This window comes from Echinops telfairi, unplaced genomic scaffold, assembly GCF_000313985.2.
Source record: "Echinops telfairi isolate 266 unplaced genomic scaffold, ASM31398v2 ScPeMD7_5868;HRSCAF=6743_0, whole genome shotgun sequence".
Taxonomy (NCBI): Eukaryota; Metazoa; Chordata; class Mammalia; order Afrosoricida; family Tenrecidae; genus Echinops; species Echinops telfairi.
The window spans coordinates 18059081-18079993 of NW_022109767.1; the positions used below are offsets into that span (position 1 = coordinate 18059081).

The 20913-nt window shown below is 38.9% G+C and overlaps 1 protein-coding gene across 1 annotated transcript in view; it reads right to left on the minus strand.

The window, feature by feature from the left end:
* Positions 1 to 20913, minus strand: part of TMEM144 (transmembrane protein 144) — a 39452-nt gene that overhangs the window by 4873 nt on the left and 13666 nt on the right. Inside the window, exons 5-9 of the mRNA XM_004708735.1 lie at positions 19987 to 20063; positions 17045 to 17163; positions 13604 to 13723; positions 8611 to 8708; positions 4439 to 4492 (exon numbers count right to left, since the gene is read on the minus strand). Coding sequence (XP_004708792.1) covers positions 4439 to 4492; positions 8611 to 8708; positions 13604 to 13723; positions 17045 to 17163; positions 19987 to 20063 — 468 coding nt within the window. The remainder of the gene's footprint in view (positions 1 to 4438; positions 4493 to 8610; positions 8709 to 13603; positions 13724 to 17044; positions 17164 to 19986; positions 20064 to 20913) is intronic.

A 20913-nucleotide genomic window follows, 5' to 3' on the forward strand; every position in this document is an offset into this window, starting at 1 on the left:
GCACCCTGACTGGCTCATCTCCTCCCCACAACCCTTCTGTAAGGGGATGTCCAGTTGCCTACAGATGGGTCTTGGGTCCCCAATCTGCACTCCCCATCATTCATAATGATTTGATTTTTTGTTCTTTGATGCCTGATACCTGATCCCTTCGATATCTTGTGATCACACAGGCTGGTGTGCTTCTTCCTTGTTGACTTTATTGCTTCTGAGCTAGATGGATGCTTGCTTACATTCAAGCCTTTAAGACCCCAGAATCTATATCTTTTGATAGCTGGGCACCATCAGTATTCTTCACTACATTTATGCACCCACTTTGTCTTCAGTGATCCTGTTGGGGGAGCAGGGTGCTTATGCACTCACTTGTCTTCAATGATTGTATGGGGAGGTGAGCACACAATGGTATGAATTTTTTTCTTTGATGCTTCATACCTTATCCCTTCAACACCTCGTGAGCACACAGGCTGGTGTGCTTCCTCCAAGTGGGCTTTGTTGCTTCTGAGCTAGATGGTTGCTTGTTTACCTTCAAGTCTTTAAGACCCTAGATGCTATATCTTTTGCTAGCTGGGCTCTATCAACTTTCTTCACCACATTTATGCACCCACTTTGTCTTCAGTGATCATGTTGGGGGAGCAGAGCACCAACCCACCCAAGGGGAGGACATTGTTTATATCTCCACAGGGAAAGGGGGACCTGTGCACTAAGACTTAAACCTGGTGCACCAAGAAGTGAATGAAACATACCGGCATGGAGTAGGGAACCAGTGGAGAGGTCTGAGGAGCTGGCCCCAATCCCAACTACTTGGACACATGCCCCTCACCCAGAATATTTTATTTCAGGGGAGAGCACTGAAGCTGCGGCTCAGGGAGAGGGACATTTCTGATCAGAGCACACGGGAGCAAAAAAAGAGGGAGGAAGAGAGAGTGGAGCACATCTGGCCCACCAAGCCTTGAGGACGATATTCCTACTCAGAGCAGCCAATCCACAGAGAAGACCATCTGGCCGGCCCCACTATGAGACACACCATCTCTCACTGACCCATAGCCCTACAGGGGACGACACTGGAGACACAGTGTGGGAATTGTGCCCGATCTGATCCCACCACACTGAGGCAAAACACTAAGGGCATTCAACAGCAACAAAGTCTCCAGGGAATAACAAAAATAGACTTTGGGGCCAGGGTTTGGCATCCCATCAAATTCAACTGGAAAACACTCCTGAAGGCTAACAAACAGTCTTTGAACTAACTACAGGTTTTTCTTTGTTGTTGTTGTTGTTTTGTCATTGGCTTTTTGTTGTTGTTGTTTTGTTTTCTTTTGTTGCATGGTTTTGATTTGTCTTGTTTTTGTGCATGTTATTATCTCTGCAGGTCTGTCTAAATAAGATAGGCTGGATGAACAATCTGGAGGAGAAAACAACGGAACCAACGGTTCCAGGGGGGCATGGGACAGGAAGAGGTGGGGGGAAAGGAAGTGGTGTTAACAAACCCAGGGACAAGAGAACAACAGGTGATCCAAATCAGTGGTGAGGAGGGTGTAGGAGACCTGGTAGGGCTTGATCAAGGGTAATGTAATTCTGAGAAGAATTACTGAAACCCCAATGAAGGCTGAGTGTGATAGTGGGACAAGAGGAAAGTCAAAGGAATTAGAGGAAAAAACTAGGAGGCAAAGGGCACTTATAGAGGTCTAAATAAAGGCATATACATATGTAAATATATGTATATTTGACGATGGGGAAATAGAACTACGTGCATATATTTATAGGTTTAGTATTAAGGTAACAGATGGACATTGGGCCTCCACTCAATTACTCCCTCAATGCAGGAACACTTTGTTCTATTAAAATGGCATTCCATGTTGCTCACCTTCCCGACATGATCACTGAAGACAAAGCGGGTTTTTGCTTTAACTATAATAGAACTGTTGTTACTTTAATAAAGGCATTTAGTATAAATTTATTTTGGTGCCCCAAAATTTTGAAGTCCATGCCTACCTTTCTTCATAATACACATTTCCCACACATTTTGAAGGCTGCTCATGCTTTTTAGTTTTTAAGACTCCAACTTTATTTAGTACTCATGTAAAATAGTCACTCAACGAATATTTGTTCCGAGAATGAATAATCTCAGATCCTTTCCAAAAGTACATTGTGAATTAGACAATTGCTATAACTGTTTACACTGGGGGGGGAAAACATCGAGGGCTTCAAATATCAGTACTTTATGACCTGATGAGATGAGTACATCGCTAGGCTTTCCATAATAGCGTTCTCAGAGAGTACGCTACTTTTCCACTCAAGGATAAGAGTTGTTTAGTCTCTCAGCTGAGCTCCAAATGACGCTGAAGCAAAAGACTGACTATGTGTCAGCAGGAGCAGGACTTTCCTTTTGTCAAAAGTTAGTGTCAACTTTTGGAAAGATCATCACAATATTCTCCCTAAAGCAAAAAGGTTTTAACTGGAAGTTTTGAAGTAGCCATAAAATGATAATCTCATTCTTCATTTGGGAGAAGCGACTGACCTATACATTTTTGTGGTAATAACTCCCCGCTTAGTACTACTGCAGAAATATTGACTAGATTATTTGGTAGAAAAAATTATTTACCTCTGGCTTAAAGTAACTAAATGTAAAATTGAAAAACAAATTTCTCAAAAGGGAACAGGTATTAGATATCAAGAATATCTAAGGTGTGAAGTGTCTAACTGATGCACAGATAGTATTAAAACTACACAAAACCAGTAAACTCAGGTACAAGGTGCCTGGGGATTTGCCTAAGTCCTCTATTAATAGGCTGCACAATTGTAAAGTGAGTGTGTCTTCAAGGTGTGTAACTGATAGGATCTAAAAGTCATAAAGATAAAGAGGATTTGCTGCTGTTTCCTTCTTTAAAGTTTACAGTGTTTTGCTTTGTATCTAAAACATACTTAATTTCCAAAGAAACCGTTCTAGCTAACTTAAATTACATATGCTCTAAAATTATAGAAACCCTGGTGTTGGATTTGTATGGTCAGTGGGTCAAAACCACTGGCAGCTGCTTGGGAGAAAGGCTTTCTACTCCCATAAACAGTTACAGGCTAGGAAAGCTACGGAGGGCCTCTATCAGTCAGCATTGACTTGATGGCAGTGAAGGTTTTTTTTTAAAATTATGGGAAAACTTGTGCTATCATGCTTAACATTTTTTGTGTCTATATTTTCCTACTACTTGATCACATTTTAGCATCCACTCTCACAATTCCAGAGAGAATATCTCAAGGTTTTTATCCAGGAATTCTGGTGGTATAGTGGGTTAAACATTGGATCATTCAATGGTGTGAGCCACCAGCTACCCCACAGGTAAAAGATGAGACAGTCTGCGTCCATAAAGATTTACAGCCCCAGAAACCCTATGAAACCGCTCTCCTCTATCCTATAGGGTTACTTAAAGTTAAAAATGGCTCCATGTAGTGGAACAGAATTTTATAGGATTGACACTGAATGTTAGTGTGTAGGATTGACTCAGTTACAATCTTAAACCTATCAGTTTGTTGTACCGTGTCTATGAGGTAAAACAAGCAACTAAAAACAACACTATTACAAACCACAAATTGTGTCTGCAAGGAAGCTTTAGAAATTCATGGAGAATCCCATGATCTTCTAATTCTTTTTCCCCATAAACTTTTGGAAGTCCCTCCTGATCAACTGAGGACTTTATCAATCAATAAATACAGAAAAGATTTTCAAAAATTTTAATGAAAACACACACACCTACTTCTTAGGACTAGTTGCTTTATGCAATTACAAATCACCACCATTTACATGTATAGAAATGGGATGTACTTGTGGAGGTGGTGAATGTTAGGATAGTATAGCTGTTACTTGTTACCATGATATTTTCTTCTAAAGCTATTGGTTAGATAAGGAGGTCTTCAAGAGGCATTAAGACCATTAGAAAAAAATCTATTCTCGAATTCTGTTTGTCTCGTCAATATTTTAACCTTCGGGATTAAATAATCTTTTGTCTTGCTTATCTGCCTATCTACCATATTTTACATTAAACAAGTAATTTTTTCCTTTCCTTTTCTGGGGATGAGGCTAGAGTGAGGCATGGCATTTATAATCATTATCATAAACATAAGAAAACACCAGTGGTGGCCCAGTCAGTTCTGTCTCCTGGTACCCAAGGGTAGAAAGCAGAATCGCTTCGTATGATTCTCAAGGTTGGGGCCTTCCAGAAACATCGCCGAGCTTTTCTTCCAAGGTGCCTGTAGGTGGTTTTAACTGATAATCTCTTGGTTACCTTTTGTGCTACCCAGAAACTTCAACATTTGACTCATCAATTCTACTCCTGTGCTGACTGTTCCTGGCTTAGTAGTCACATGGAGTATTCAGAAAATAACACAGAAAATATGAAATATCGAGCTGCCTACAATTACTTTTTCTAAGTTTATTCCTTCTTGTACATACCTGTATTTCCTTAAACATGAAGACACCCCACATTGCAGCTATAAGTCCTGGACCCTTAGATAAAATGAAAAACTTTAATTATGTATTTTTCTATGAATGCCAATATAGTCATTGAAGGGCTGGCCTATCAAATAACTAGATATTGTAAAAATATACATAACTATACTTTTAAGAAAAACTGCCAACCCTAACTCAATATTAAGTATATTAAATAACATTAAGTAAAAAACTAAGACATTTCTCAATTTTCTTTCATAGTTTCCATTTTTATGATCTTGATGGTGTTATATTATTTTATGCTAGAAAAATTCTATATGATATATTTTAATCAACAACATTTTAATGAGCAAATAACTTTTTTTCTGTTGAACTAGTTTCTTAAGACAAGAAATGAAAAATTTATGGAGAAAGTTTTGCCTTTCATTGGTATGAGAAAATCTCATAAATAAAGAAATTTTAGTATGTTCTTTTGGGTTTGATAATGTGTACACTTGGAAGTAGCATATCAATGTTATGTATTTATTTTGACAGATACTACTTGAAGTGTCGTTAGTTGACAAAATCAACTCATTATTACATTAAAAACTAATTAATACTAAGACACCATTTAGGGACCACAGGAAAAAATGGAAGTGAAAATGACAACAGAATTAAAGGGCAGGAAACAAATACAGGAATGAGCTGAAGAAAATGATGATTCTACAAATTGAAAACAATAAGCTGTAGAGGAGAAAGAAAAGAACTGGAATTTGGACTGATGTTGGCCTTGGCACAAAAGGAGCATTTTTATGATTTCTCCTCAAACCCTGCATGAATTGAGGAAGAGTTTCGCATAAATAATTCCCAAGCTTTTCTTCCCCTTCCGTTATTCCAACTGTCTAAATGACTGGGTCAACAAAGTCTGACTTCTCTCCTGGCATGTAAGCGAGGCAATAAAAATATATTAGCTCTTTGATTATCAGCATCTGGAAAAGTCAACATTAAGAGAGCCCGAGAAATAGGTCAAAGGCACTGCCAATGACGTCAGGTGCTAAGCCTCAAAATCCAAATCAAACAAGCAGCAGCTGGGCTTTGGGCAATCACCATCCTGATTCACAAAGAAATGGAAGGAAACCATAAAGGACAGGATATCATTATCATGCTATCATGCTAAGCTCTCAAGGTATTTTATCCTTCTGAATCTAAAAACTCATCTTCTTTCAGAAACATGGTGGAGGACAATACTAAAATGTATCCTTGGCTTTTGAAGAATGTTTAGAATTTATTATTAATAATTTCTCCCACATACAATGCACAGGTCATGCATTTCAATAGTCCAAGCAGATTCATAAGAGGTGTGAAGCCACCACTACAATCAATTCCAGTGCCTTTCTTCTTTCTTGTACTGGTTGTTAGCTCCCCATTTCCTGCCAGCCTGCCCTGCCATGGCCCTTTTAATCTATTGATCTGGTTGTTATCTTTACAGGTTTACCTAATCTGAGTTCCATACACAGAAAATCAAGACAGAATACAAACCAATGCTCCAACAACAATGACACAAAGGAAAACAGCAATCGATAGTAGTACAGAAAATATTAGAAACTGGAGCATCTCTACATTGAGTCAAGAGGGAGATCATTGACAGGATGTCACATTTTGACCTAATTACAGTTGCAATAATGCACCCTGCAGTGTATTCTCTCTGACAAGGCTTTTGCCATCTCTGGTACATAGCCAGAGGGATGCACTCATGGCTTCATCCACCTGGGGGACACTGCAAATGTGTTTGGGGCTTCCACTGTCATCCACAGCCTTATGCAAATCAGGCGTTCGGAAGCCCACCAAGTATGTGTGATCCAAGAATTGTGAACAATGAAATCCAAACCCAGAGGACCTTATGGTATTAGGATATAAATTGGAAAGATTTTTTGTGTGTGACAATTTCCATTTTTTAGTTAAACGTGGTCTAGGGGTTATTGGAAAGAGTAAAGTGGTTACAGGTAATAACACTTAGCCTACAACAAAGGAAACGTAAGTCAAAACGGTAGATTCTTTGATTCAATATGCTGGATAAAACCAGATAGAGCAAATGTTTCTCTATGTAGTGGAAAACTTTGTGACGAATATTACTTATTCCACTCTTCAGTGACCTTATGTGATAAATTCTGTTAAACATTTGGTGCTAGAAGAGAATTGATATTTTCTGAGGAAATAATGTACTACCAATTGATATGTATTAATGTGATGGTGATTGCACAGCTCTTTTTCATATGTTCATAATAATTGTACGGTATGTGAATAAAACGGCTTTAAAAAAAGAATTAGCTACTCTTAGATTACCGTTTTGGAAACACCAAACAGTTAAGCACTTGGCTGCTAACTCAATGGTTGGTGGTTCAAAATCACTTGGTGACATGACAGGAGAAAGACCTGCTTCTATGAAGATAAAACCACCTTGACCCCACTGCCATCGAGCTGATTCTGCATTATAATTACCATAGATAGGGGTTTCAAATATGTACATCTGCATGGGTGCAGGGAGCGCCTTTTTTCTCCCAAGAAACAGCAGGTGGATTTGAACAGCTGATCTGGCAGCTAGCCACCCAAAGTTTACCCAAGAGTGTCACCAGGGCTCCTTTCCTATAAAGATTACAGCCATTAAAAATCTACGTAGAGTTATTGGGTCATTATGAATCAAATTGACTCCAAGGCACCTGACAACAATGATTTTATTTATTTTAATAAATATTATCTCTCCTTGTGGAGTGTGGAGTGGGTTATTTAACACTGTCAAATGATATTTATGCCCCTAGTTGAGGAGTATATAGCATTCTCTCAGTATTTAACTGGTATATTTTACATAATTCTCCAGTATATTTGCCAAGTGATTTGGACATTTCTACCATTGAATAGCCTTAAAATGAAGAACAATACATTTCTTATTGAAAATACTGTTTTCTTAGGGTTAGGGTTAGGAAATAAACCAAAAAACAACAACAACAAAAAATGCTGTTTTCTTTGTGACTCCAATTATGAGGGTCTTCTTATAACTTACCAAATTTTGAAAATATTTTCCCTCAGGAGAGATTAGGAGTGTGAAAATATGAGTTCTTCATATTAAATGTTTAAATTATTTGAATTTAATTATTTGAATTTGTAAACTATTTTCATGAGCATAGTACAAGTGTCAAACATTTATTGTTTTCTCACCTAGAATGTGCATGAAAATGTAAGGATGTGAACAATTTATTGCAATGTGTTTTAGACTAGAGGATTTTAAAAAGATCTGTTTTCTAGGTTTACACAGCTGTGCCACCCAGGTTTTTAAAGCAAATTTTGTTTCCACTAATGATGTAGGCAGCAGAGGCGAGGATCCAGGTGAATCACTGGTCAGCAATTGAGCATGTCAAGGGTAGACGTAAGAGCCTAAGCACTAAAGTAATTCCTGGGCTTATATATCAGCTGTAGCATCATGATGAACCCAAAACAAAGTTAAAATTGGATTTTCCATTGGGGGCAGAAAGTAGCACTCCACTGACTACTGCCCATTCTTTTTAATCTTCAAAACGGAGATGATGCAAGACAAATATAGGCTTGTCTTGGCTATAGAAGGAAATAAAAAAAACCAAACTAAAGCATTTTTTCTTTTACCTGTGTGTCCCACAATTAGCCCCTAAAGAATCAGATGAGGCAAATATTATTTTGTCATGCTAATTGACGTTTTTCAGAGAAAAGACCTCAAAAATAGGCAATACATTTTCAAAGAGAGTCTGAAGTTCTTTCTCTCCCATAAGGTTATTATGAGTCCAGTATGACAACTGAAACACATTTATATCAGCAAATTGTTATGCAAGTATGGATTAATAATGTCATAAATAAAAATTATGATGTGTACAAATACCATTAGATAAAATTGAAACATTAAAAACAACAAAACTGCCAGGACACTGAATATCACAGATGAACAAACGTACTAATATGAAGTGAGAAACATTCCTTAGCAATCAAATGTATAAGAATTAGAGTGTGTTTATCTATTTGAATCCATTGATAAAAATTATATTTCTAAATAACCAAAATCCATGGCAATCTTCAGTGATTCGTTGAGAATGCTTCAGGAAAATTCAATTTTCATCGAAAAACAATGCCAAAAAAGTGATCAGAAAAAGCAAAACAAAAACTCAGCTACTTACAGCAGTAATTATTGGAAAACTGACCACAGGACTTAGAGAGTAATTAGCTATGAAACAGCAGCAGGTAGCTATTGCCCAAAGTATTCCTGATAGGAATCCTGAAACACAGATATGACATAGTTACCAAGCACATTCCAGTCCTAAAAAATTCATATTCTAGAAACATAAGGAATAATATAGTTCACATATAATGTATGTTCTTATATAATATATGTATGTTCAAATATAAATATATCAACACTATGAGCCAACCTGGGTTTTTAAGGTGAATTTTCAGGTCATTTTAGAAACTAAATAATTTCTTTACTCTGGATGCTGTTGGTAGGACTACCCAACTTTTCATCTTCTTGACATTAAATAGTTGATGATATAAAGATGAGACAATGGACACGAGCCTATGAAAGATAGTGAATCTAAACATGCCTGTAAATACAATTTATTCTAAACCACAAACCTAAAAAGAAGGGAAATGCCGAAAAATACAACATCAAGAAACAAAAATGTGATTTTTATATTTTAGAAGAACATTCAATCAGTATTTATTTTCTGTAAGTTGACATACATTGACTTAAGTGAATCAATTATCCAAAATTAAGCTTTGACATACTTTATGTAGCTTCTTGAGAAAATTTTACTAATGAGCCTATATTTCAAATTGAATAATAAAAAAATCCTAAATAAATGGGAAACGTTTTCACCAGAAAGGTCTAATTGTGTGATAGTTCGGTTTTGTGTCAACTTGCCTGGGCCAGAACTCTCAGTCGTTTGGCAATTGAGGTCTCGTCTATCATGTGACCAACAGCTCTGTGATAAGATCTGCTCTAGGAAGCAGCTAGAAGAGGATTAGGACTCTCTGCTCAGAGGAACAAGGTACAGTATAGGGAAGCTTCCATGGTGCAAGGAATGTGGTCCACTCCTATTTAAGCAGACTTTTTGATGGTGTGGATTCTGCATGTGTTGCAGTGCCCTGGTTCCATGACTTGAGCAAGGGGCCCACTACATCAGCTGGTGCCTCTGGGAGCTATCACTGGCTCGCCATATTGTTGCCTGCTGACCTTGGGTTCATTCGATTCAGCCACAAGCTTGACCTGTGCATCTGCCCCTGCCTTCTCCAGCCGGTGGTCTGGCTTCCTAGTTCATATACTTATGTCCATCAGGCCCAGTAGTTTTGTGAGTCAGGAGAATTCTCTAGCTTCGCATTTAACCCATGAAGGTGAACTAGGCTGGACTCACCCATACCTATAACTTTGTGCCACCACTTATTTGTCAGTTTGTCATCCTCTGGTGGCTTTGTGTCATTGTCAAGCTGGCAGCTATGTCACTGGTGTTTCAAATGCCAAGAGAATCACCCAAAGCGAATGGGTTCAGCAGAGCTTCCATGAAGAACAGATTGGGAAGAAAGAGTAGGCTGTCCACTTTAGATGAGTCAGCCATAGAAAATCTTCTGGATCGTATTGAAACATTGTGAGACACTGAAAATTTAATGAAGCACAGCAGAACATTGTTAGAGATATAGCCAGAAGTTGAGCCCTGTAGGGCAGAAGTTACTCAAAATGCGATGAAGGAAGAGCTGCCGTCTCAAGGAAAGAATCAGAGATAATGACACAGCTGAAATAAAGCCTGTAGGCACAAAACCTTCAGGACCTCAAATTGCTGATGGAGCATGACTCAAAATGAGAAGAAATGGTTACAAAGATCAACTAATAGTTGGAACTTGGAATGTACAAAATATGATCTTAGGAAAATTGGGTGTTGTCAAAATGAAATGGAATCATAAGGATTAATATTCTAAGTATTAGTGAGCTGAATTGGACAGGTATTAGCCATTTTGAATTAGAAAATCATATAGTTTACCATGCTATGAATGATACAATTCATTTCGATGAACTTATTGAACACTTCAGTATCTTATCTTGAAGTACAATGCTGTCTGAAAGTACCATGGACTGCCAAAAGGACAAACAAATCTGTTTTGGAAGAAGTATGGCCAGAGTGCTCCTTAGAACAGTGGTTCTCAACCTGTGGGTCGCAACCCTTTTGGAGGGTCTAACGACCTTTTCACAGGGGTCACCCAGTTCATAACAGTAGCAAAATTGCCGTTATGAAGTAGCAACTAATTTTATGGTAGGGGGGTCACCACAACATAAGGAACTGGATTAAAGGGTCGCGGCATGAGTAAGGTTGAGAAGCACTGTCTTAGAGGGCAGGGGGTGAGACTTCATTTTACATATTTCGGACATGTTATCAGGAGAGACCAGGCCCTGGAAAAGCACATCCTGCTTGAAGGCTCTCAGTAAGACGGACTGGAATAGTGACCACAACGATGGACTCAAGCGTTTGAGGTGGGCACGGGACCGGAAGCGTTTGGTTTTCTTGTGCACAGGGTTGCTATGAGTCATCTAACAACAACAACGCTAACCCAAGTCTTCAGTCTGAAATTGATCCAACGTGCAATCAAGGTGCATTGGTAATGATTGGAAATTGGAATGCAAAAGTGGGAAACAAAGAGGAAGGAACAGTAGTTGGAAACTATGGCCTTGGTGATAGAAACATGGTAGAATTTTGGTGAAAGATCGCATGGTAGAAGTTTGCAAGACCAACAGATCTTTAGGAAAAGTACTTCATGGAACACCACTAATGGTGCCTATACATTTGGTGTTCTCCAGGTGGAATACATAGAAATCGAGCTGACTACATCTGTAGGAAGAGATGATGGTGAGAGGCTCAAATCGGCAGCTAAAACCCTGTCAGGGGCCAACTGTGGATTAGACCATTAATTGGTCATCTGTAAGATCCAGTCGAAGCTGAAGAAAATTAAAACAAGTTCAAGGGAGCCAAAATACGACCTTGAAATATCCAACCTGCATTTTGAGAACATCTCAAGGACAAATTTGACACACTGAACACTAATGGCAAAGATCAGATGGTCTGAGAGGTGAGCTCAAGAACATGGTACATCAAGAAAACAAAAGGTCGTTGAAAAGCCATGAAAAGAGGAAGATCAAGGTGGATGTCAGAAGAGAGTTGGAAACGGTTCAGAATCATCAAGTAGCTCATGCAAATGGAAGAAATGATGAAGTAAACGAGCTGGGCCTCTCTGGACAAGGATCGTGGATGTGTGCCACCCCTGGCTCTTCTTTCTTGCGAGTCATAAGATTCTGTTTCTGCTTTTGAAATGGCTCACTTTATAGGCAGTGGCATGGCAAAACTGGCCATTACTCACTATTAAGTTTCCCTATTTGCAGGGTCCCTCCCAATTATTTGGTGCGAGTTACAAAGCCTATCCATACAAGAAACCACGTATGTTAGGCTGCTTTATCATAGGAGAATATCTAACATGCCTTGGGTCTTAGGTTTTATTGTAGTAACTAACATTTCCTACCCAGTTTTGAGCCAATTAAATACTTCATAGTAAGTGAACGGAGAATCAAGCATAAACCAGAAAGTATTGTGAGTTAGTTAATTGTGCCAACCTGGCTGATAATCACATGTGGGGCTAATTGAAAGGCGGAGGGATAAATGGGTGGTGAGCCTCGCCTTTCTAGCTCTCGGGTCTCTTGCTTTGTGATGGTCGCACCAGGGTGCAGCTGCCTTAGCAGTTCCCTGCTTCAGCTTGTGCAAGATTGACTTCCTACAAGACATCCCCAAGGAGAAGCCACATAGACCTATCCCGATGCAGCCCTGGGTGCTGGAGCAGCCGTGAGGAGACCCCTGCTAGTGCTGAGATGCTTATTCGTTCACTGACTCAGCTTTTCTCCTGCAGTCGGTGTCATTGCCTCTGTTTTGTGAGGTGGAGGACATTGTGGACTGGTGTTGGGTTAATGGGTTAATGTTGGACTTGTGGGCTTGGGCAGCATTGGGTTGGGATGTTTTTGTGATGCACACTTTCTTTACCTAAAACTCTCTTATACATGAGTTGCTGTGGATTTGTTTCTCTAAAGTACCTAGACTAGTACATATTGCTACTAGGTTTCCAGTTACTAGGTACTTGGGTTCCTTCCAAACAAAACCTATTCAGCACGTCTCTGCAAATGTTAAACATCTATAGATAAGTTCTCTCAGCAATACGCTTGTCTTGGGGTCATTAGGATACTTTTGGAAAACCCATATCAATCACCATTGAGTCCATTCCAATTCATAGTGACCCTATGTAGTTTCTGAAACGGAATGTCTTTACAGGAGCAGCGAGCGTCAGAGTGGCTGCAAAGTTTGAACCATCAAATTTGTGTTTAGCAGTTCAACTCTTATCTTTTCCACCTAAGCTCCTTAGGCTCAATCAAATAAGTGACTTGTAAGGGGATCTGCTGGATCAGTGACATTCATAGCAGAGAGGTCATCTCACAAGGTTATTGCATATGTTTTATTGGACTTTAAAGGGACAATCTCAACAGATTTTTCTTTGAAGACTGCAAGATGATCACAGGGTCTTATCCGAAAGAAGTGTCAAGGAAATTAAAAACTGCATTGATGAGGGAAAGAGCAGGAAAACAGTGCGGAGGAATTTCCCCCCCCAATCACAACACGGAACCTGCTCATTCTTTGTGGGTAGCAAAGGTTGTCCTAAGAGAATTTGATTGAGAGACCTTACCTCATCTACCCTACAGCCCTAATCTTGCCATTCAGACTTAGGTTTGTTCCAGAAATTCAAAGAATATTTGAGAGGAACAAAAATTGAGTCCGTCAAGGAGATTAAAACTTCTCTTTCAATGCTGTATAAATTGAAGAATGCAGAATTTGTTGGAGAAGGGTTACAGAGATGGGAACAATGCCTTCAAAAGTGTATGAACCTAGGTAGAGAATAGGTTGAGAAACTAGCCTTACATTTTGATGTTTTTGTTTAATAAAAGTTTCTATAATTTTATAGCAATATTTTTCAACACACGTGCACCTATACACACTGATGGCCTGATTTTCAGAACACACTTATTCAACCTAAATGAGGAAAGGACAGCAGTTTCAGAGTTAGAATATTTTCTGTAGTAAATATTCATACCTGGTAAGACTGCTTCAGGATATAGTTTAGGATTATTTTTCATGGCTAGACAGTAGGCCAGAAAGTAGACTGTACTTGTAAGAAAGATGCCACTGAAGTGCGCAAACACGTAATCTAAATCTGAAAACACAGATGATAAAACTCTTAATCATTTGGGTCATTTGAAATACCTTTGGATTTCTGAAAATAAAATAACATTTGAAAATTAACTTTAAAAGTCATCAGTTTTGTTTAACCACTCTATTTTTAACATGCTATTTATTGCATGCTTCCTAGTGATGGAATGGTGAGGGACTTACCCCTTAAGTGAAAGGTCGGAAGTTTGAATCTGTGGGGGAAATGGGGCAGTCTGCTCCTAGAAAGATCACAGCTTTGTAGTCTTACTGGGGCAGTTCTACTCTGTTACATAGAGTTGCTATGAATTCGAATCAGCTCAGTGGCAATGGGCCTAAGAGATGCATCTGGTTAAGACATTTGCCTACTAAATGAAAGGCTGGAGGTTCAAATCCACTCAGAGGTAACTCAGAAGAAAGATTTGGTGGCCTGTTTCCACAGACAACACTATGAAGCATGGTTCTAATCTGCCACACAGGAGGGCACCATGAGTTGGAATGAGCTTGACGGCATGCAAAAGTATGTTAACGCCCTCTTTTAAAGAAGAGATATTTGGACCAATTTTACTAATGATTAATTGTAATAGATCACCAGATGAACTGTGGCAGCGTCAAAACTCACCGCCAGTGACTCATTTGTGACTCACAGTGACCCTACTGGCCAGGGTAGAACTGCCCCTGTGGGTGTCTGAGACGGTAACTCTTTACTGGAGTAGAACATTTCATCGTTCTCTTGTGGTGTGTCTAGTGGCTTTGAACTGCTGACTTTGTGTCATCCACTACATCCCCAGGGCTATTTATGGTGACGTCAGGATGTGGGCAAAACATATCTGGGTGTTATTATGTGATTGTGGTGCTAGCGATGCATATGGAAAATACCCTAGATTTCCAAGAGGGAAAACAAATAGGTCTTGAGAGAAGTCAGGTGAGAGTGTTCCTTGGAGGCAAAGATGGCAAGACTTGGTCTCACTTCCTTTGGACATGTCAGGAGAGACCAGGCCCCGGAGAAGGACGTCATGCTTGGTAAAGTAGAGGGGCAGAGAAAGGGAGGAAGGATCTCAATGAGATGGACTGACACGTTGCTGCAACAATGGGAACAATTGTGAGGATGGTGTTTCCTTCTCGCATAGGGTTTTCTTTGTTTTCTTTGTGCTTAGGATTGCTACGGGTCAGAACCAACTTGATAGCACTCAACAACAACAACAACAACAATGGACAATTGGTCAATGTGGAAATGTCTTTTGCACATGACAGTCATATAAAATAATATTTCAAAAAAAATATTTCGAAAGTTATTGGAAGGAGGGTTTTATTTAACCATTTGGAAAGACATGATGATAGGGTTATCTCTGAGGTGCCCAAATCTCACAGTGCAATAAGCAGAGAGCACCCTGACTTCTTAGAGTCTCACTCTATAATGCTATTTTGGGCTCAATGTTTCTTTCATCTGAAAGGTTGACAAAGATAAGCTAATTGTTGTTAAGTTGGCCCCGAGCCCATAGTACTCTCCTTCCTGTGTGCCAGAGTGGAACTGGGTTTCCTAGGTTTTTGAATGACTGCTTTTTCAGAAGACCGCTACCAGGCTTTCATTTTGAAGAGCTTCTGGGTGAATTTGAACTCCCAACTTTTAGGTTGGCAGCAGAGTACCTTAATCCTTTGTGTACTACCAGGGACTCATTGATAAAAAATAAGTGGCCATGTTTAGGGAGGAAAGCTTAGAGGACAAGGCGTTTCCTCTTCTTTAAATGTCTTATTTTTCACTCTGGTTTATGTGAGAAGAGTAGACCCACCTATGGATCCCCACCAAAGGCAGCACAGCACGGCAGGAAAGGGCATAGCCACTTGGGTATATAGCCTCATCAGCAACTTTGGAATTTGCATGATTGAATAATAAATGGTTTACTTTTCTAAATTGTAAAATGACGGTGACAATATTATTGAGCTGGTAAGATTCCTATGGGAATTACAAAAGTTATTGCTTGCAAAGTGCTTAGAACAGAGTATAACACAGAGCACACACTATAACTATGTTTGTTAAACTAATGAAATAAAAAACAACAACAATGTCCCCATTACTTTTAAATAAACTGAAGAATGTTACTATCAGATTAGTTTCAGGATTGTCATGAGAAATGTTCCTAAGTGCTCACTCTTCTATTATATAAAGAGATTGTTCAGGACATTGTCTTTTTCAGGGGCAGTGATGACATTCCCCAATATAAGAACAACTGTAATCTTGCATAATGGGCTGGTTTTATATTATGTTCACGGAATTGTAAAACTGACTTGACTTGCCTTATTAGATGTAAAACATCTTTGACCAAATGCATGGCCCATTACTAGCAAACATATGTGTGGTACCAAGTTTTTAGACTTATGATTCGTTCTGTGTTATTTCATCATCCTCATTTTCCCCCTTAAAGATTCAGAAATGTGATTGCATAAAATCTTAACATTAGCATAAAAGAAAGCCAGAAATGAAAAAAAGGTGTGAGCTCGCTCTCTCTCTCTCTCTCTCTCTCTATATATATATATATATATATATATATAGAATCTGAGTGATAAAGCAGCTAGGATATCTATTTAGTCAATTACTTTAAAGTTGATTTTAAATCTCAACTTCATCAATCTAGCTTTCATAAGGTTTGTCCTCCAAATTTCCCCTTCATCCAAACTTAGATTATTTTAATCTTCTGTACCATTTAAATAGCACTTTATTGTTCATGATTTCACTCTCTTATGTTATGAGTGTATAACATGTTTCAATGTAGTTATAAGACCCCTGCTGTAGACACATTCTCATCCCCTATTATAAACTTCTATCAATGAAAACTGAGAAAACAGGGAGCATTTTGTTGGGTCTTTCAATGTAGCACTCTGTGCTTGAAAAATAACATCCTCTGACTAAGTAGGCTAGCTATATTTTGACCTTTAGGGGCATTTACTTGATTCTCAAATAATATGTACTATACTTTAGCTTTTTTAAAAAGAGGAGAATACATATGTTTTCCAAAGATCATCCAACCGGAAAATAAATTCCAAATCTCCCTGGAAATCCCGAAACCATATATTAAGATCCAAGTAGTTAAAATGAATGTTGACTTAAAGTAGATTATGTTTGTATGTCAAAGATCACACGAGACTTACTTAAGCAATTTATTCTTATTTTCAGTCTCTGGTGAATTTCTCATTCACCGTTCACAATAAAAAATGTAGATCAAGTCTATTTACTAATACTACTACCACACTTAGGTTTAGTATGATTAAGTAGAAAAATCGGTAACACCATAATATGTAAAGTGAAATAAGCGAGGATCTTTGCTCTTACCATACTGACTTGCACCTGCGTAAGCACTGTCGTTTCTTTTGCTGTGGTCCTTGATGTAAATAACAGGCACGAATGTACATCCATACAGCATCCCAGATATGACTGCAAGACAGCATCCCCTAAAAAAACAAGTCGCTATTAATCTTGGCTCCAGAGTATGTGAACATATACAAGTGGAATCACACCTAGAGCCTGTCTTCAAAGGTAAATCATAAGGGTTTATGCAGCAGTGACTCCATCCACCTCAAACTCTAGGGCTGGCAGAAGGACAGATATACTGTTCAGAGTCCAAAAGGGACCAGCTCTAAGAGTACAGGTTTAGACATTCACTGTACAAGGTTTATGGAAGTTAAACAGAGTTGTCGTCATATATTGTCAAAGATTGATGTCATTATATTAGACACGCACATAAACATGGCTCTCTAAAGAAATGATCAGATGTTTATGGACAAATACTATGTGGAATGCTTCCTTTTTAAACATCTTGTAATATCTAGAACAGGTCTGGGATAGACTACGTACTAGATACTTTCCTCTCCAACTCCCTCCAAACCATCCACTGAAATCTATAGACTTCTCTATGACTTAGTTAACTACACGGTATTGTCAAAAGGAAATACTCAGCCAAATAATCTGGATATTTCACATAAAAAATTTCTTTTTATAAGAAGGAAATACTGCATTTTAAGTACTATAGACATATTAACTCCTCAGACGTAGACCGGATCTGCATGAAGCAAAGTTTTCCAATGAATTTTGGGGGAAGATTAATATCTTGCAACAGATAGTGTATTTAATTTAATAAAAAGACAATGACGGGAAGCCGGAAATCTTTAGCCCCGAACTATTTCCTTCCAAAGTTATAAACAAATTCCCAAAGTGTATTTACCAGTAGTGCTTTAAGGAATGTAAGGCCATAGCCGTACGTTTCTAGGGCTATCTAATTACTGCATTCTAGTCACACCAGAAATCCCTGTATCATGGTGAAGCCTGGGCTCCATGCTCCTGGAAAAGTCTCCTAAACACAGACCAGGCAAAGAGACTCAAATCCGCTGCCATCAATGTGATTCTGACCCAGAGGGACCCTATATGACTGAGTAGAATTGCTCTGTAGGGTTTCCATGGGTATCAATCTCTGAGGAAGCAGACTGCCTCATCTTTCTCCCTCAGCATTACTAGTTGGATCAAATTTCCAGTGTTTTGTAGAAGTCTATCTCTTAACCTAGTGTATTGTGTGGGTCTTTGACTAATACCCCAGGCCTGCCGAAATATGCAATGGCCACAAATGTTTTTATTTCCTTTTAAAAAATCATTTTATTGGGGCTCATACCACTCATCATAATCCATCCATCCATCCATTGTGTCAAGCACATTTGTACATTTGTTGCCATCATCACTCGCAAAATATTTGCTTTCTACTTGAGCCCTTGGTATCAGCTCCTTTTTTCCCTCCTTCCCTGCTCCCCTCTCCCCCATGAACCCTTGATAATTTATAAATTATTATTTTGTCAGATTTTGCCCTGTTCGATGTCTCCCTTCATTCACTTTTCTGTTGTCCGTCCCCCAGGTAGGGGGGTTATATGTAGATCCTTGTAATCAGTTTCCCCTTTCTACCCCACCTTCCCTCCACCCTCCTGGTATCGCCACTCTCACCACTGGTCCTGGAGGGATCATCTGTCCTGGATTCCCTGTGTTTCCAGTTCCTATCTGTACCAATGTACATCCTCTGGTCTAGCCGGATTTGTAAGGTAGAATTGGGATCATGATAGTGGGGGCGGGGGAAGCATTTAGGAACTAGAGGAAAGTTGTATGTTTCATCATTGCTACACTGCATCCTGAGTGGCTCATCTCCTCCCCATGACCCTTCTGTAAGGGGATGTCCAGTTGCCTACAGATGGGCTTTAGGTCCCCACTCCACCATTTTTTTTAAACAACTAACAATGGAAGGAATACTTAAAAAAAAAGTTTGAGAGATGTTTTGTTATTTTCCACTTACAAAAATAACATTGATTTCCCCCCCAAACTCCTTTGTGTAATATTTATTGAACACCTACTATGTGCCAAGCAAGGCACTCCTGATGGGAGTGAGTGAGGTCAGCGCGAGTCCACCCAGAGGCCCCTTGGAAGAGGCCGTGAAAATACAGCCTCAGAAAGCTCCACCAAGCAGGTCTACTTTGACAACAATGGTGTTGCTGGGAGTGAACGTCGGCTTTGGTTTTACATTTCAGGCACGGCCTCTTTCCCACTATGAGGAAAGAGCATATAACATCTAAGGAAAAGCTTTATATCGTTGAGTCAAAAGATGGTATCGCCAGATAACATCCAGACAGCCATTAGTTGTATTATTTGGGCTATGTAGGAATTTATATTTTCATAATCCTTTACAAAGAAAAACAAATCTAAGCAATTGGTCTGGTGCTGGCCCCAATTCTCCCAGTTTCTCTATGGAGAGAGTATGGAGAATACAAAATGCTACATTGTACTGGACAATGAACATCTTGAGATTAAAAATTGTCCAACACGTGGGTGGAGGAATGTCAAGCGCAGGGTAGGCCTCCGGGGTAGGGCGGTATGAGAGCCCTCTCTTGTCTTGTTCAAGTGTGAGTGCTGGGTGCACGTTGGCAACTATACACACAGGTCTAGTCTCTCTCTACTTTAGGTCCCAAAATCTGGCAAATGGGATAATTTTTGTCAACTGTTTATCATCTAGAAAGACTAAACAAAAGGGGCTGAGCCTAAGGACCTCTGTACCCCCAAATTCAGCTGGGAACAAAGAAAGCCTCTCTTCCATGGAGCCAGGGAAGTCAAAGCCTGTGTTACAATTTTCCTTTGCAATTCACACGAGTACCACTTCACATTGGTCATAACCCTCACAATAGTCGTCTCCGATTTAACCAAAATATGAAACAAAGCAATAGAACAAAGAAATGGCCTCTGCTTACACCATGCGTTGCTGTCTGGTAGAAAGTCTATCCACCCAGGAGTAATTGTGCCCACTATCTTGAGCTGTGTTGTTCACCTGCTGAAAATATTGGCACAAAACAAACAAAAGAAAGAGCATCCCATTGATAATTACACTGGTGACAAGAAGATTTCCAGTGATTTTTCTTACCTCTCTCAAGCATCCTTTAACATCTGAACACATCTCTACAATATGCTCTGATTCTGTAGTAGCTCCAGGCTGGACTATGTCTAGTAATGTTCACCTTTCATTCGAAATGGTTTTATGTGTGAACAATTGGCTGTTTAAAATTTGTACAGTTCGATATATGGCAATTGTGATACCTCTATTATAACTAATCAAATATATTAACTCGTGATTCATTTATATATCTATCAGTAAAGAAGTTATAATGCAGGCAAATTTAGCCTTGTCTAACATGGAATAATCATAAATAATTCAGTGTTTTATTCTGAATTCACTAAAAGAGCACTTCCAGTCATGTCCCAAGATTTGGCTGATATTTGAAGCTAGGAAAGAACTATAGGAGATTAATATTTCTATTATTAGTCATCTACACATCTCACTTGGAATTTGATGTTATACTTAATCCTGCTTTGGTAAGAGATAAAAAATTAAATGGAAATTCTTTGTCATGACCAACTCAAACTTTCTTTTCAAAAGAATACCTGACACGATTATGTGTGGTGTATACTAAACAAATCTGCTCACATCATATATCAAACCTAGTTTATATTCTCTCCTTATACCTAATCAGTAAACCCTGTATCTTTTACCACATTGTGTTTCCTTCATTGCTTTTATTTTTTATTTCTCAAGTTAAGGAGAGTCTACATTCCTAAAGAAGATGTAAAACACCAAAAAAAAAAAAAAAAAGGGGAAAAAAAAAGAAAGAAAAACACCATAA